At 45.4% G+C, this 18,794-nt stretch overlaps 1 protein-coding gene across 1 annotated transcript in view; it reads left to right on the top strand.

The window, feature by feature from the left end:
- Window positions 1-12,411: 12,411 nt before the first annotated feature.
- The window catches only part of LOC146443085 (store-operated calcium entry regulator STIMATE-like), a 29,045-nt gene continuing 22,662 nt past the window's right edge, over window positions 12,412-18,794 (top strand). The window contains exon 1 of the mRNA XM_085082411.1: window positions 12,412-12,662. Coding sequence (XP_084938537.1) covers window positions 12,554-12,662 — 109 coding nt within the window. The 5' untranslated portion in view covers window positions 12,412-12,553. The remainder of the gene's footprint in view (window positions 12,663-18,794) is intronic.

An 18,794-nucleotide genomic window follows, 5' to 3' on the forward strand; every position in this document is an offset into this window, starting at 1 on the left:
TTTTTGTTTTCTTGGTGCAAACAACTTCTGCTTTCTTGCTCACATCTACAATTTCATAATGCAAAATGAGAGAAGGTTTTACCCTGACAAATCTTCTTAGTCCTCATCTCAAGGTCCTTCAAACTGCCTCCTTATAAACAAAAGGATGTTGCACAGTCCTGCCAAGAGGAAATGCTTGCTGACAAGCATTGCATTTAAAGTACTGTTTAGGTAAACAAATCATGATTGCAGTCAATTAATTGATTATGTTACTGTCTATGAAATATCCTATTTGTCCAGGATCCACCAAAGGCAGCTCATTAGCTATTAGCATAAACAAAGAGTGAAAAGTAGGAGCTGTGGCAAAGGGAGCTTTGGAAGAGATGCCAAGACAGGGACAGGGAAAATATTTTCTGTTTGAAAAGCAATGTCAGGGATGAAAGTTCATGTGACAATGCCTTCTTAAACTGGGCAGTGCAGTGTCCCTGTCACATATTTGGGATATCTCAATGGATGGACCCAAGAGAGCTTTCTTAAAGAAAGAATTGGGATTTTTTTTTTTTTCCTGGGGGAATGTCTTTATTTTGGGGATATTTCCATCATTTCCATGCCCCATCCCTGGAAGTGTTCAAGGCCAGGTTGGATAGGGGTCCAAGCAACCTGGACTATGGAAAACTGTCCCTGCCCTTGACAGGGGTTAGAATGAGATGATCTTTAAGGTCCCTTCCAACCCAAACCATTCTGTGACTCTGTAACTTTTCTGTCCCTCTATTCCTATAAAATTACTTGTGCCCAGTGCAGTGGTAGGGTGGGAGCAGTGAGAAATGTCCATGGAGACAGATCCAGATCTGATCAAGGTGACAGCATGGGGCAGAGAATTCACATTCCTCCACTGCTGAATAACAACGGGTGTCAAGGTAGGAAAGGAATTTGATTTTCCTCAAGACAAGCTTTAAAGTGCACTTGATTTTCAGCTCCAGTTTCCAAAAAATCAGGCCAGTAGAAGCTTTCTGGACAGGGATGGGCCTGCATTTCCTGGCAGAACAGGCTCCAAAGGCTTTTCCCCAGCTTTGCCGTAGAAAAAAGGCAGAAAACTCAGCATGCAAAGTCATTCAAAGGCATTTGCACAGCAAAGGCAGCACTTTCAAAGGAGACCGAGAAAACTCAGACCCAGTTGGAGAGGGTCAGCGTTTCCTTTGGACTGCTTGGAAAATCCTCCCTGTGTGTGCTGAGAGGTGGCCCTTGTGGGGGCAAACCACAGGATTACAGAGAAATTTCCCAAAAATGATTAGTGCCAGCGCTTGCAGGTTGGAGGCACAGAAAGGTGACTTCCCCACGTGACTGGTCACAGTCCAAGGATCCATCATTAGGCCGTTCTGCCTCCCCATTTTTCATCTCACCAGGTAGTTTTAATGCTAATCTGCTTAACTGCCTTTTTATAGCTGGTAGCTCGAGGCTGGTTGAGTTAAGAAACCTTTACAGCTGTACAGTCGTTTACAGGGCTGCTTTAAGACATGGCATATATTATGTATGAAGCTTTATAACAACCATCCATATCAGAGCTGATGGGGAACATGAAAGCAATACAGCACTGCTCCTTCCTACAGCACTTTGTTACAGGTGACAAGAGATAGGAGATCCAAAGGCTCAGTAAAACCAGGAGCAGGAAATTATTTTCCTGAGAGACTTCTAAAGGATTGAATGATAAATAAGACTTTTAGAGGCACAGTGAAACAAAGGGCTGCTTTAATTAAAAAGAAATCTGATCCCATAAAATGTTGAAGGTTGTATTCATCTGTCTGAGCTACGAGATATTGAGATAACTGTAGCTGAAGTATTAATCCCCTTTGTAATTGGAGGGGGGGAGAAATCACTGCAGGGACCTGGAAAAGAAATTCATCTCCCTCCAGGGCAAATAGCAAATATTTTATCTATACTTGAGACTTCCAAACTCCCACACTGAGTATTAACTGTGATCTGTTTCAGTACAAGGAAAACTAGTTTCCAGAACCAAAGCAGCCTGTGAGGCCCCTTAGTCTGGACCTTTGGGTGAGAAGAGTCCCAAATCCAACCTAAAGAAGAAAACCCTGATCCCACAGATTCCAGTAAGGAGCAGAGATGCCCCACAGGATCACTACTCATATGTCAAAATCATGCAGGTGCTTATGAGTTTTGCTGCATTGGAGCTACACTGTTTTGAGCTTCTTTGAATTAAACCCTACAGGAACATGGTAACTGAGAAGAGTTTTCCTTCCAGGATATGAATCAGTCTGCAAAACTGTATTAAATTCACTGTCACTGTAATCCTTCCCAAAGCATACAGAAGTTTAAATCTTCCTCCCCTCTACCCCAAAACAAAGCTCTCAACTCCCATCTCCACTTCAAGGCTGATTATGAACAGAAAGTCTTGCTCCTCCTGGAGTTTAATCAGTTTTGCTTTCGTGCCAAAGACAAGCACAAAAGCTGAGTTTCTTCTTAGTGGTTTTGGGCTTTTTAGTTCTGGAGAGCTCAAGAGCCAGCTCCTGTAAGTAAAATCACTTTCTAGCCCTAAATACTTCTCATTTACACCCACAGAGCACCTGAGCCAGCTTTTTCAAGAAATCCGTTTGTCTTCTCACTCCTCACCACGGCAGAGCATACACAGACTTGTATAAAGGCATTATAAGAAGTTCATGAGAAAGACACGTGGTGTAATGAGACTAAATGAAAATACACGTAATGAAAGCTTGGAGAAAAAGCATTCACACACTGGCTGCGAAGAGCTAATGTCCACTTTAAGTGGTATCAAGAGCTTGAGCAATTGAAAGATAATAAGGAGAAAATGAGTAATGAATCAATTTTATTGTGTGCCGTTGAGCAGTCCTCGCTGGAAGAGAGTGTGTTGATAGTGCCTGATAAAAGGGATGGATGAGAACTGACAGCAGCAGGCACGAGTACTCCCACACTTTCTGAAGAAATAAATGATTTCTGGAATTATTTTTGCCTCAGCCAATAGGATTCTGCTGAAAAAAAAGGGATGTTTTCTTGTGGAGATCAGTGTAGACACAGCAATTGAGCAGCACGATACTTACGGAGAGTGAGAATTACAGTTCTATTGGAGACACAAACTCACTCTGCAGTTTTCTTGAATGTGGCTGTGCTGACTCCCCCAGAAAAGGGGACAACAACCCAGCTCTCCCCGTGGGACTCATCTCTGCTGGCACACCTCCCTTTTCATGTATTATGTCCCTAAGCCACCACTTTCCACTTCACCTCTTTGGTTTGGTATGAGTTCCAAATTCTCACGTGCCTCCCTGGACTCACAGAATGGCTTGGGCTGGAAAGGGCCTTAAAGATCATCTATTTCCAAGCCCCAAGACATGGGCAGGGACATTTTCCACTAGACCAGTTGTTACAATCTTCCTCAGGAGGTGACAGCAACCCAGGTCCTTGTAACCAAGCTGATTTGGGTGTCTTCATTCAAGTCTGAAGGGTGAAAATCCATTTGGCAACTGTTGTCTTACTGTTTTCCATTTTTCAATTTTCTCATCCCTGTTTAATTCCTCATCAAAGCACCATTTATGCCTAATTGTGGAAATTCCAATCAGTTCTGAATCTCACTGACTAATATTATTTCATCCATGTGTTAACTTGCAAACATCTGTGATGGCAAGCAGATGTCTTCTAGCCTTTGGAAATCCCTGGGCATTCAGGGGTTTGTGTTTCAGTTGTAACATCCAGAAGTGAAGAGATGGGGAGGAGAAGAGCATATGGCCTACATCAGCATCAAGCTAAGAGGTTACAACAGCAGCCCTTGGTTAGGGAGAGGCTGAAAACAGCAAAAATGCAGTAGAAGAAAGTAGAAATTGTGTTTAGGTTGAGTTTGAAATAAGTATTTTATGGATTTGAGGAAGCTTTGGCTGCAGGGCTACATCTCAGAGACCTTGAGTGTTCAAAAGCAACAGACCTAACTCCCTGCAGTTACAGCCTCCCTTCCACTGCTGAAGGAGACTCTGAGCTCAGCATGTGTACAGATTTATGCTATAATAATTCTGCTTGAAAAGAAGTTGTATGTTGTGGCACGTGTCCAGTGTTTGGGAACTAAAATGTGAAAACACAGCTCTGGTAAATGGATCCTTTCAGCTGAGATGGTTTTGTATCAGATCTCATCTAAGGGTGAGATTTACACATCTGATCTAAGGCCAGCTGGAGCCAGGGAAAAGATTCCCCTTGAGTTCATAAAACACAGGGCTGGCCTAAGTGACCTCATTGCTGTTCATTGCTTTGGAAAACCATTGGACATCATCATGGAAAAAAAATAACCACATCAGAGTTATCATTTTTAATAAAATGCATATTTTAGAGCAAAGTGTTTTACTAAACACCACCAGATTTCAGGTTGCCCATCACAGGAGAAATGAGCAATTTCCCCCTTGGTGCTTCATTTGTGACTTTTGTTCCTTGCTTAACTGGATGAAGTCACTAAGAAAGGATTAAATCCAAATTCAAGATCCCAGCAGGTCTTCAGGAAGAGCTGGCTTAGCTGAGCAGTTCTCAGTGCATTCTGCAGGGCACACCCAATGTTTGCCTGTTGGATGATGAGCTGAGATGGGACTCACACAAACTTCCAGGTTTCCTGGATCCTAAGGATGCTAAGGAAATAACACAAATCTCATTGCTTAAATTCCTCCTCCCATTCAATATCCAATATGATCATTATGGGCTTCCTGTACAGCTTTGTACATGTTTCTCATCAGAGACCAACTAGGTGAGTAAAAACCAACAGTTTCGAGACAGTTGGTGGGGTTTATTCAGCAATCCCTGGGAAGAAACACTCTAGGTGTAGCACAAGGGCAGACTTGACTGAGGTTTTTAGGCTGGAGTCAATCTTCTCCCTGAATTTTAAGAAGGCTTGTTTGTCACAATACTTGTTGCATCATTTCTAACCCAAGCATTATTAACACCCCTTTCCCTCCACATCTGGGTGTTTTCTCTCATGGAAATTCATCCCAGTGAAATTTAGCCAAGGTCAAGCCCTCTTCTGAAAGCTTTTTTTGTACCTGTAAGGATCCATCACACTCCTGGCCTGAAGTTCTGCAGCTGAGATTGCACAGTAAATGTGAAACGGAGTCCTTGAGCAAGTTATTAGCTTAAGGTTAGGTAGCAGGTACTGTTTTGGAAACACCTCAGGAGAGGCAGCTCAGATCCCTTCCAGGATGACTCTTTGCAGCCTGGATAGAAATAATATCCCTGCTGCAGCTGTAAAAAATGCATTAAAGGGAGTAGAAGCGATGTCTCAGCTATAACATTTATAAAACATCAAGGATGGCTTGTGAAGGAACCTGTGGTTTTCAAGTGCTAATGGAGAAAGGCTTGGGAGCAGAGAATATTTGCCAGGTCCTGGGAAATTAGCATTTTATTTCAAGGCTCTCAATGAGAAATAGAACTTGGGGGAAAATAATCAAGGTTCTCTCTGGTTCGTGCTACATGAATGTTGTGAATATTTAACATCTCTCCAATAAGGTAGGTCTCCATTTCCTAACTGATCTTTTTTTTGCATAAATAGTTACCCAGGCTGTCAGATTCCAACATCCAGCTAAAGACCTGAAAGGATTCATCCAAACCCACAACTGTGCAGAGAAAAAAGCTTCCTTTTTCCTGAGGCAATCTCAGGTCTGCCAGAGAGAAAGAAGAGCTGTAAAGAACAAAACCATATTTGATCGGATTTTTTCTCTTTACCCCTTTTTTTTTTTTTTTTTTTAATCCTGAAGAAGAGTTTGATCTCCCTGAACTGGAAGGGTGTTGAGAGGAGCAAGATCTCCAAAAGCATAGGATTAGGACACTTCCTGTCTGTCCAATAAATAACTGCATCACAAGGTCAGGCTGGAGGTACAGCCTGGCAAAGGGAAGCTGCACCCAGAAAATGCAGTTCATGGAAAACTTAGGAAATCAACTCCTCAATTTTCCCACCTCAAGCAGGAATTACCCACTTGTCCCTGAGAAAGGACTATTGGTTGGACTCAATAAATAGTTGGACTTTATGATCTTAGAGGTCTTTTCCAAACTAAATGATTCTCTGATTTTAAAAAGATGGATGTCCTTAAAATCCTCCAAGGGCAGAATTTCTCCCACTGACCCCAACAACTTATTGCATCTCTTAACTAGCCTTAGTCCTGGAAAAGATGTCCTGATGCCAGCCTAATTCCACTCTACTGCAGCTGAGATCCAGGGAATTTTGCCCAGATCTCAATGGCCATAAATCCAAATGTGTCTTAAGCCTGAAGGAACTTTTATGGCCATTCTCACATAAAAAGAACACAAGTTTAATTTTCAAGAAAGAAACTAATTAAAAAAGCAAATGTTGAGCCTTTCGAGCAGTTCTATCCATGTCCAAACAAATCTAAGGACCATCTTAGAATCATAGAATGGTTTGGGTTTGACGTGACCCTAAATATCATACAGTCCCAACCCCCCTGCCAAGTGCAGGAACACCATCATCTCTGTAGGAATGTGGGTTGGAGCCTCAGCTCCAAGCCAAGCACAGCCAGCCAGCAATGCCACAGCCCTGCAAAGTGGGAAATGATCCCCATTCATCCAGAGTGAGACATGAACATCTCATAATAACACAGCTAAAGCACTTACAGAAAATAGAAAAGAATTACCTTGACAATTACTCCTTAGAGTATCCTGCAATACAAAGTCCTGGCTGATACAAAAATTGGTGTTGGCCTCTTGCTTATGAATATAACCTGGAACTGATTGTTAAATGTGCCAGGCCTTGTAAAATGGGTAATTCAGCAAGAACAGGGTCTAGCTGTTATTTAATCAGCAGGGATCATTGCTGCTGGCAGCATGAATAAAGTCTATTCCAAGCATCAGCTAAAGGAAGTTTTCTCAAGAGATCTTGTTTTCAGAAGTAATTTCTTCATCACAAGAGGAATACAACCAGATGAATAATTTACATGAGCATCACCCTGGAAAGGGCAGCTTCGTGTGTCCCCCTCCAATTCACCACAATAACCATCCACAGATCTGCCACCACCTTTTCCTCATCCCCACCATCATGCTGGGGGTACAAAACAACTGAGTGTCTTGGGGGCAAGGGAGGTGAAGAAAACAATGTTGTGTTGCTATAGACAAAAGGGACATTCATGTTTTTCTGACTTTTCTGACATGGGGCCACCACTGAACTGCCTGAAGCTGGAGCAGACTGAATTCATCTGAGCAGGATGGGTCAGAAGAAGACGTTCTGAAAGAGGAAATTCCTCTCCACTGGCTGTGAAAGGAGGCAGGAGATCTCTCAAAAAGGAAAATCTGAAGCCAGGGAAGGTGGATCCCACCCAAGAGTAACTTGTGCAGAGCAGGGATTGGATTTCTCATCCTGATACTGCACCAGGACTGCACTAAGGGCATCCAAGGCCATGGCAACGTTACAAAAAGCAGTGGACCTAGAAAAAAAAAGTATCTTTCTGGATCCCAAGCCAGCAGCTTTTCACAGCTAAGTGCCCTTGAAGTGAGAAAGCCTTGAAAAAGGTATCCTCCTCCCAGGTCTGTTTTGAACTCAGGCCCAGCAACAGCACACTGAGCAGATTCCTGTGTGGTGTGTTAGATATGGACTGGACAATTTTCCCAGTGCTGCAAAACACTTTTTTTTTCTTTTTATCTTTCTCTCTCTCTATTTTTTTTCTTTTTTTTTTTAAACAAATCTGATTTGTCTTTTCAAGGCAGAACAATTCCAATAACTTCAATAACTTTTTATAACCATACTGGAACAGTTTTGCCACAAAGCCTGTTCCTCCAATGACACCTATTATTCCTGCAGATTTTTTCTGAAGGAGAAAATATCCCATTTCCTTTCTTTTTCTTATTTTTTTCAAATTCTTGCCATTCTTCTTTGCTTTCTCCAGACTCCAGCATGGAGTCCATCTTAATGTCCATCTTAATGTGACAGCAAACCTGGGCTGAACCCAGCAACTACACAATATTTCTATAAAACACTCCAGATCACCTCCAAAACAGGATGTGCTTGTTTGCAACACCTTTTTTGTCACCAGCTCACATTTCATCTGCAGGCCATTTACATCTCCTGATACTCTTTCCAGCCACTTTCTGCCTTCTTCCTCTCCTACCTCTCACTGCATTCCCTTCTGTTGACTTTGGAATCATCCCTTCAGTTTAACAAAATAATTCCTAATTTTCACCCTAACCTCATGAAGAGCTGCAGACTCTTCTAGTTTGACATTCTTGATCCTTTCCTAAGGGTTTAATTTACCTCCCCTAACTCCAGATGCCCAGCTGGAGCCATCACAGTGCTCCTGCTGCAGCAGCAAACAGCTTTTGGAGCAGCTGGGGGATTTTTGGGATGTGGTGCTCCTGCAGAGCTCACAGGAGCTGTGTATCCCCTTGGTTTTTACTGGGGCAACAAGACAAACCTTCCCCAAGTCAAGATACATGCAGTCATCCTCTCAGAGCAGGAAATAAAACTCCCTTGACATGATTTATTCTTCTCAAATCCATATTGGCTGTTTTTTATTACCTTATTTTCCGCTAGGTGCTTATAAATTGATTATTTGATCATTTTTAACAGTGTCTTCCTGGCTACTGGAATAAAGCTGGTGGGTCTCTGATTCCCTACATCCTCATTCCCACCTCACAGGCAGGTACAGCATTTACTCCTCTCCTGTTGGTAACCCCTGAGGAGCCAGGCTTTACTCTGCCCACTTCACAGCTACTCTTTCTTGGGTTTCTTCAGGCCCTTGAATCCATCAGCCTTGACTCCTTTCATTTTTTAACCTGTTATTGTCCTGTATTATCACTGCTCGTGTTGTTTCAAGTTAATTTCACTTGCTAAACCTTTCTGGAAGGATGGGAAAATGCAGGTATTTTCTGTGGTTTCCATTATTTGGTTTTCCATTCTATCCTAGATTATATCACAGGTTAGAATATTGTTCTTATAGAGAATTCATGGATTTACTCCATCCTTCATTTTCCTTGTGCTTTCATAAATAGCCTGGGTTGATGTCTATATTCCTGATCACTTGAAATCACATTGGTGTTTCTGATTTCATGCTTAAACACATAGCCTAATACTTTAATTCATATTTCTTAGGTATTTTTTTCTCTTTAATGATTCCTTTACTAAATTCTACTTCTTGCATAAGTGCTTACTTGGTTTGCTTTTACTTTTACTGGGTGTTTTTGAAATTATAGAAATACAGAATGGTTTGGGTTGGAAAGGACCTTGAAGATTATCTTTTTCCACTCCCTGCCATGGGCAGGGACAACTTCCACTATCCCAGGTTGCTCCAAGCCCTGTCCAGCCCAGCCTTGGACACTTCCAGGGATCCAGGGGCAGCTACAGCTTCTCTGGGCAACCTGTGCCAGGGCCTCCCCACCCTTACAGGGAAGAATTTATTCCTAATATCCAATCTAAACTTGCCCTCTGTGAAATTAAGGCCATTGCTCCTTGTGCTGTCTCTCCATGCCTTTCTCCAAAGTCCCTCTACAGCTCTCTTGGAGCTCCTTTAGATACTGAAAGGGGCTCTAAAGTCTCCCCAGAGAGAGAAAAACCTTAGGGGAAAAACCAAAAAAGCAGGGAGCCAGGAGTGAGGCATCTTAATTGTCAAAATAATGGAGCAGAATTTAATAGCCAAAGCTCCTGGACTCCACCTGGGATACAGAAAAAACTGCAAGACATTTAGCCTGGGTCCAGAAAACACAAATATTTTGAAGTGCAAATGATGCATTTGATAAAGCAAAGCTGTGTTTTCACGTAGGAGTGTGGAGCATCCACAGCCGCTGAAGGATATCTCCCTCTTCCTGCAGGGAGGAGAGAATTCAAGTTCTGTTTATTGCCCTCTCTAGCCTGAGTGTTTTCACACATGGGAGCCACTCTGCTCTCTTGTAAAACTATCAGCACCTGGAAATAAGGCCTCAGAGGACTCTGTCCTGCTGATAAAGCAGCTGGGAGGAATCACTATTAATTGGGCTTGAAAAAAAGGGAGGAGACAGTACTGGCTCTGAGGGAGTCTTTGAAAAACTGTTCCCTTGGGTAAGACCTCAATGTATCACAGATACTTTGCAGGTTATTCACAGAAACTGAAATTTTGTTTAAGAAATACCCATCTTGTTTAAATGTCTTTTTTTTTCACCAATTGCTGTGCTGTACCTGGAAAAATTGCCATCTAGCAATTCTTGAAAATGTTTCTTCAGCAGGAGCCTAGGAAATCTGAGAAAATGCAAAAAGTTAGAGCCTGAGGAAATCTGTGTTAAGATGTGTACTTGCTTAATAGATGATTCCACACATAGTGTGTTCAACTGGCTCATATAAAAGTATCAACTTTAATATTTGATTTAGAATTTAATATAAAGGCAACTGACTGCGAAACACAATCAGATTTACCAGCTCAGGGGAATGAACCTTTTTATGAAACTAACAATTGCACATACAAAATCAGCTGAAAATGAGTTAGTGAGATGAAACTTCCACCTTCCTGGCTGAACTCGTGATTAAACCATGATTAAAGTCAGTGAGCTAAGTGAACATCTATCAATGCAAAATTCAATTCACCCTTGGAAAAAAAAAGAGGAGGGACGATTTTCTTTATTTCAATGGTGTGCAGTCAGGGGAGGCACTGGCTGAGTTAAGCAAGGACAAAACTCCAGTCCAAACTGCCTGGCACTAATGACCTCCCCAGGACAGGGGATTCCCAAGCCCAGGAATAACACAATTCCCTCCTGTGTTGTAAACTGGACCTACTCGGGAAGCAGGCCAGCTCCCGTGATTTTCTTGTCTCATAACATTTACTGCTGTTTTTCATGCCATTGCTCAGAGTCACATGACAGGATGAGATTTGCAGGCTCTTTGGCTTTGTAACTAAACACAAGCTCCCTCCCTACAAAATCAGGGAGGAAAACTTCAGTGTGTGACCCCAGTGCTCCCTAAAAATGGCCTCAAGTGTATTGAAAAGAGAGAGAAAATGAAACCTGCCCTGTGGAGAGGAGGCTGTAGAGGGGGGTGACAGCAAGATTACACAGAGGAGCAAAACAAGGAGATTTGAGGCTGCAGTTTCAGAACCTGACCCCATCAGCAGACCCTAAATCCCACTAGGACTCCACTCAGCACTCGAAACCCTGCTGGGATGCTCTCCAGCCTGGTACCCCAAAGCCCACTGTGAGCTGCCCAACCCAGCACCCCCATCCCCACAGGAACCCCTCAACCTTGACCAGGCACCCCTTCTTGACCAGGATGCCTACCAACCCTCCCCAGTCAAGTATCCCAAACTTTGCCAGGACCTCTCCAGCCAGAGCAATCCACAGCCTGCTGGGACCTCCACATCCTGGCACCTGAAACACTTCTTGGACTCCTTCAGTCCAGCATCTCAAACTCCAACAGGACCTATATCCCACCAGGAGTCCCCAAACCCAGCACTCCAAACCTCATCAAGATTTCCCCAACCCAGAACCCAGCACCCCCATCCTCATCTCCACATCATCCCACCTCTGTCTCTATCTCTGTCCTCATCCACATCCATAACCCTGTCCCCATCCCTGGCTCTGCCTGCATCTCCATCCCAATCCCCCTTTTCATCTCCTCCCCCATCCCCTTCTCCACTCCATCTCCAACCTCATCTACATCCACATAATCATCCCCATCCTCATTCCCATCCCTGTTTCCATCTCCATCTCTGCCCCCATCGCATCCTCACTTCCCACCCCTTCCACATCTTCATTTCCATCCCCATCTCCATGCCTGTCTCTCTCTGTCTGCCTGTCACCATTGCATCCCCATCTCCATTTCTGTTCACATCCTTGTCCCCTTCCCTATCACCATACTGATCCCCAACTCCATCTCCATCCCCATTCATCTCTGTCTCTACGTCTGTCCCCATTGCATCCCCATCTCCACCCCCTTCCACATCCCCTTCTCTGTGCCTGTCCCATCCTTATCCCCATCTCCAATTCAAACCCATTTCCATTCCCATCCCCATCCACATACCTGTCTGTCTCCATCTCTACCTCTGTCGCCTTTGTATCCCCATCTCTGTCTCTGTCCCCATCCTTGTCCCTGTCCCTATCCTCATCCCCATCCCCAACTCAACTCCATTTCCATTCCCATCCCCATTCCCATCCCCGTCTCCACCCTCATCCCGATGCCTGTCTGTCTCTATCTCTGTCCCCTGTGTATCCTCATCTCTAACATCTTCCACAACCTCACCTCCATCTCTGTCCCCATCTTCATCCCCATCCCCAACTCAAATCAATTTCCATTCCCATCTCCATCCCCATGCCTGCCTGTCTCTATCCCTGCCCCCTTTGTATCCTCATCTCCAACTTCTTCCAATCCCCATCTCCTTCTCTGTCCCCATCCACTTCCCCTTCCCTCTCCCATCTCCATCCCCTCTCCCGGTTCCCGGTCCCTCCCCTCCCGCCCCGCCCCGGGTGCTGCTGCCGGCGGGGCGGGCCGGGGGCGGGGGCGGCTCGGGGCCGCCTTTGCGAGCGCTGGGGCTGTCCCGCTCTCATTCCCGATCCCAGCCCCTCTCCGCCTGGCGTTATCCGCACCATCCCGTCCCATCGCCTCGCTCCCCATCGCTCCATGGCCTCTCCCCGCCCGGCGCACGGCTGCGGCAGCGGAGCGCTGCTGGGGCGCTTCGGGGTGCTGCTGCAGGCGCTGCTGGCTCTCTGCGCCTTCAGCACCCTCATGCGTGAGTACCGCGGGGCTCAGGGCACCCCTGCACCCCGAGGGCACCTACCCCTCGGCTCGTGGGTGGCTGCCCCTTCCCTTTCACAATCACCGAGTTTTGCGCTAACTCCCGGCCGCGTTTCGGAGCGAGGGACAGGCTGGGGATGCTCCCGAGCCGGCGGCTGCAGCGCCAGATGCTCCTTCTTAAAAACTCCCAGCGCTAATCTGATGGTAATGAAGCTCCGCGCGGCTGTAATCTGTCAAAATCGGCTGCGCTTGTGTGAGCCATTGCTCGGTCACTTAGAAAATTTTAATGAAGGGTAAAAACTAGCGGTGTGACCCCGCGAGTTGCCGGGGAGGAGCAGACAAAAAACGGGGCGGGTGTCCGGCACGGCGCTGCGTGGGGAGGGTGATTTAATCGCGCTGTGATGCTGTTTTGTTTAGTTTTCGCTTCAGCTTCGAAGTTTTAGGGCTTGAGGGGCTGGGGAAGGAGGTTACAGAGAGAACGTGTTTTGCTCGTCACCGGAAAGGGGTGGTAGTGGGGGAAATCTGTTGAGGAGTGAGAAAAATCACCCGGGGTGTGATTTCCAGGTCCAGAGGGAACGGCATCAAGTTGCACTGGAGAAAATTTAGAGGGGATCTTAGGAAAAGCTTCCTCCCCGGAAGGGGAAGGCATTGGAACAGGCAGTGGTGGAGTCCCCGTCCCTGGAGGGATTTAAAAGCCGTGTGGATGTGGCACTTAGCGATGTGGTTTAGCGGTGGGCTTGGCAGTGCTGGGTTGGTGATTTGACTGGATATTAGAGGTGTTTTCCCACCTCAGTGATTCTGCGATCCTGTGAAAAGGTGGGGAACACTAGCGCTGAAAGAGCCCTGAAAATGTACTGCTGTTTTGTGCTGCAGCTGTGTTTTGCTCAGAGCGACGTGTGCGTTGCTGCTCTTCAGGGTTAAGTGGTTTAACACAAGTTGAATCAACATGCCAGAACTCGATCTGTTTTCCTTGTTTAAAAGCCTGTGGTGACAGTGAACCGAAACTTCCAAGTTTTCTGGCTAAGTAGCTGCAGATTTTTGAGGTTCCCTTGCCCCCTTCTCTCTTCTGGAAACCACTTTTAAAGGCTCCGGCGCTGCGGTTACTGCCGGGCTGCCAGGGAAAACTGCAACAAGTTCTTCCAGCGATAACTGAGACTTTCTTCCAGCTCGAGCAGCCCAGTTGCAACATGTTGCTGCTTGTGTTTCACCGAATACTATGGAAAGACTAGAATAATTTATTTTTCTGTTCCTCTTCCCCCATAGTGAGGTGTGCATGTGGGTTACTTGTCCCGTAAACTCCATGGGGTGTCCCATAAAATCAAAGATTTTGGTAAATCATGTCAGAATACCTCTGTGGATGAGGCTGCATAACCCCAGAAAAAACCCCAGCTAGAAAATCATCAGCCCTGGGCTAACTGCTGTCCTCCCCGTGCTGCAAGGGCTAATATTTCCACGAACATTAACAACCTCTTGGTTAATGAACAGAAACCGAAAGCTGATCTGTGCGGTTTTGTTGTGTCCCAGCTGTGGAGGAACTGCCGGGTGGGACCTTGAGGGCAGATGTGTTTACAGCCCTGGGACCCCAACCACAGCCCCTCCTCTGGCTGCAGCTGGGCTGGTGGTCCCTAATCCACCCCAGCTGGTCCTTATCTGTGCCCTAGTCACACACTTCCAGCTGGAGGCTTTTTGGATCTGCTGGAGGGGCTGTTTGTGTTCTGACTCCTAACCCACAGTGCTTGTGCTGGGCTCACCAACAGTTTGATGTTGGGCAGCAACTTGCAGCTTCTGGGCTGTTTCTGTGGCCCCTTCAGCTGGCAGCCTTCTGGGGAGGAGAAGGCTCCAGTGTCTGGGAGGTATGGAAGCCTCTGAAGCTCAGGAAAAAAACTTCCTGGGAACTTTGATTGCATCTTCAGTGCATCCAGCCCAGCATCAATCAGGCAGTCCCAGCTGGGTGACTACATCATGCAGAATTTAGGATGTTGCTGTTGTTGGAGTCAGCCCTTTGATATTTCTTCCTTCAGTACTGTGACATTCTTGGTGTGTGCTTCTGTTGGTTTAATTATTGTGATTTCTGCTTTGCTGGGGTGTTGCAGAACATGGATTAATGAGTGGAGAGGAGGTCCATGAGAGTGGTGATGCCCTGGCACAGGTTGCCCAGAGAAGCTGTGAGTGCCCCATCCCTGGAAATGCTCAGGGCCAAGTTGGATGGAGCTCTGAGCAACTTGGGTTTGTAGAAAGTGTCCCTGCCCATGGCAGTGGGGTTGGAAGTGGATGGTCTTTGAAGTCCCTTCTGTGAGAAATGAAGTTCACTGTTGTAAAATTTTAAACATTTATTAACAAAAAGACAATGGGGGCAAAACAAAAAAAATTCGCCTCACAAAGTAGAGGGTACAGCACTGAGTGCTTAGCCACCAATGGAGGGTAGCCAGAGGCACACCTTTTGGCTAGGGGATACAGTTTTTATAACCCACTAAGCCCTCCTCCTTCAGGTGTTCCCATGGGCTCTTTGTCTTATGTCCTCATTGGCTCATCCTTTCTAGGGTCTTCTGATAGGTTAGCTGCTTGCCCAGCTCTCCCCTTTCTTAACCATAACATTTAACAATTAGCCATAACAAATTAACAAGTAGACATAACAAACCTATAGAGGTAGCCATGACATTTCTCAGTTAGCCCAAACAAATCTATAGAGGTAGTCATAACATATACACAACCATTAACAAATAACCATAACAAAAACCTCATAAACCTTTATGAAAGCCAGCTCCATGACTTCATTTATAACAAGAAGGTGTCCCTGCCCATGGCAGTGGGATTGGAACTGGATGATCTTTAAAGTCCCTTCCAAACCAAAACTGTGTTATGAAATTCCTGTCTCAACCCAAGCCAATGACTTTTCCATTCTTTCTACTTTAAAATACCAGCTCAGCTGTAGGAACACCTGGATTTGGATGGATAAGATTTCCAAATTGTGCAGATACTGTTCAGAGCTCTTGAAAACATCTCGAGGAGCTCAGACTAAGAATAATGTGTCATTCTGCAAAGTTTTGCATGTGTGTGTGCATGGGATGTGCTCAGAGCATCCCTCCAGAATGTGGTTCCCAAGCATGGCCATTGCAGGAAGGATAAATTTGTTTTTATCAGAATAACTTGTGTCATTGAATTTGTGTTTCTTGGGGCTTTGGAAAAATCCACGGCTGCCAACCTGGTAGGAAAATGTAATGGAGGAGGAAATTAGTCTTGAATGATGGAGTGGGTTGGCTGCTCCCCATTGCAGTGGAGTTTGTGAAATAGGTTCTTTGTGTGACGCAAACAAGACCCAGAAGTAAATGATGCCCAGCCTTGGCAGGGAGTCAGGACAGCTGTTTAGTGGGGTTTTATTATTCTGTCAACTCCCATGAGGAGCAGTGATGACAGAGTTCATTTCAGCCTACAAACACTCTCTTGCTTTTCCAGCAAAAAGGTCTTGAAGGCTGTAGTCAAGCCTAACCCCACTATGGTCCAGGGCTTGCTCTAGTTGCAGCTCTGTCTCATTTGGGAATCGAATGGCAAAGAGGTGTTATCCTTTCCACCTGCTTGGGGTGGCTCTGGAGGCACTTTGACCGTAAGGACAGTCCTAGAACTGAAACACAAACACTTGAAAGCAGGCAGAGGAGCCCAGCAGCTGTGTGTGTGTGGCAATCTGGATTCCTGTGCAAGAACGTCCCCTTGGGGAGGTCATGACACTGAGGAGTGGGATAATTGTGCAATCCCATCTGAAGCAGTTTGTAATGCTTTGCCTTGAGCATCACTCAGCTCGTTGCAGTTACCTCAGCTGCAGAGGCTGGGTGTGATTTTGAGGGCTGAGTCCTTGCAGTTGCTGCTATTCACTGAAAATAATTTTTTTTTTTTTTTTTTTTTGAGGAGGGGGTTCTAGACTAGCAAAAGTTGCCCAGGTTTGCACCAGGGACAGCAAAACTCTTTGAAAAGAGGGAAGATCTTCTATACAAATTGTATCCATAGCCTTCTTTGTGAATTAACTGGAGTGTGAGAGAAACAGATTTTGGGAGTTGGAGAATTTTTGTCTCCATTGTGAATGGAAAAAGCTTTCCCTGGAGCTGGTATACTCATTTTCTTCTCTACCCTGAGCAGCATTGAGGACATGCATGAACATTTATTTCTCTTCCAGCTTCTTCTTTTCCTGAAACTGTCTTGGCAGCCCTCTGAGCTGCTGAATGAGGTGTAGTAGCACTTGTGATGTTGATATGGAAACAGATTTTGGAGAAGGCTTATACTGCCAGGCAGGAGAACTGGACTGGTCTGAGCTCCACAACCCACTGAGAAACCTGGTTTTCACCTTGACTTTTGAAAATATCTTCACGCTGCCTCATGTGACAGCAATGTCCCTCTCTCTGCTCTTGCTCATCACTGCTGGACACATCCAGCACATCTTGCCTTGGGCTTAGCCGTAAGAAGGCAGAGCTGTTTGCAGCGGGGATCCTAGTGCTGAACCCCCAGACAGGAGGTGGTGGTGGAGATGCTCTGTTAGCACCTGGGGTGGTGTTTTATTAACTGGTCTGAGTAGCTTGTCCTGAGGCAGAACCACAGAAAAGGAGTTTGCCAGACTGCCTGTAAAAGAAATGGTGTCTCTGTGGTAGAAAGCAGTTGTTAAAGAACATCAGAAGTATCCTCTTGATCTGTGGTCTGTGTTTTCCTGATCCCTGTGGATTTTCCAGCTGGCCTTTCAATGTTGTTTTTCTCCTGGATGGTAAAATGGGAGAGAACATCCTCATGTGTAGAAGTGTCTGAGCTTTGAGAGGGACTAGTGGAAGCTGCTGTATTCATCTTCACTGGATAAATCAAACTTAATCCACCTTTTGTGACTTTTTAGTAGGCCCAGTAGTGATAAGAAAAAGCCTGATGATTTTAAACTGAAAGAGGGTAAATTTAGACTAAATACAAGAAGAAATTTGTTACAGTGAGGGTGCTGAAACACTGAATCAGGTTGCCCAGTGAGATGGTGGATGCTCTATCCTAGAAACATTCAAGGTCAGTTTGGATGGGGCTCTGATCAACCTGGTCTAGTGAAAGATATCCCTGCCCATGGCAGGGGGTTAGAATGAGATGACCTTCAAAGGATCATTCCATCCCAAACCATCCTGTGATCCTGCCCCAGTGCTCAGTTCAGGCTGCTTGCTGCATGTAGTTTGAAGTTAAGTAAGTGCTGTTTCTGTACTTCAAAAGTATCCCGACTGCTTTCTGTTTTGTGTTTTGATTTTACACTGAAAATATCTCATTAGGGTGGGTGGAAATGTGAGTCCATGTCAGAAAAAAAGAAGAAATAAGTGGTAGAGCGCTTAACCTGTCCAGACTTCCATTCTGTTGTGAAATTAATCTGCCTAGGACAGAAGAGCACTGCAGGTTTACCATGCCCAAGACAGGCTCTGCTGCCTTTGCTTGCTCTCACACGAGTGCATAAGTGAGAGTGATTTTGATTGTTCACACATGAGAACATTTAAATTCCAACTTCACCCCTGTAAGTCCTTTTCCCTCTAGAGAAAAACAAAGCCGTGGAGGTTAAGTGTCTCTGGCAGTGTGAAGCACGAGGCCTTGCTGATTTACATGTAGGTTTGTGGGTTAAGCAACGAGCTGCACATGGCAGGACTCTCAGCACGTTTCTCTTCTGCTTCAGTACGTCTGAAAACTGGATGAGCCTGAGAACACGTGTTGCACTTTGTGGGCTGGAAGGTCTGTGCAGCACTCAGTGTGCTTCATTAAGCTGCACACAGCTTTCCACAAAGCTTTTGAATTGCAGCTGTTGGTTGCTCTGACCTCTCCTCAGCCATCACCCCTTAAGCAGCCAGAATGGTGGAAGCTGAGCAGGGACTGGGAGGCTCCTGGTTTCTGGAGGAACAAAGGGATTGGGGAAGATGAGAAATGAGCTGGCAGAGTAGAGCTGCTTGAGGAGTTACCTGTGATCCACAGGCAGCTCTGAGCACCTTGGACTTGCTGAGTTGGTTCTGCAGCATGTGGTGAGCAGTTGATGTTATGGGTGACTTAACGCGAGAAGAAACTTTACAGGGAAATTAGTCTTTTATAATTATGAGGTGGAGCGTGTAAAGCTTTAAGGAGTCTGTTAAATTTCCAGCTG

This window comes from Lichenostomus cassidix, chromosome 1Aa (genome assembly GCF_008360975.1).
Source record: "Lichenostomus cassidix isolate B80296 chromosome 1Aa, HeHo_3.0, whole genome shotgun sequence".
Lineage (NCBI taxonomy): Eukaryota > Metazoa > Chordata > Aves > Passeriformes > Meliphagidae > Lichenostomus > Lichenostomus cassidix.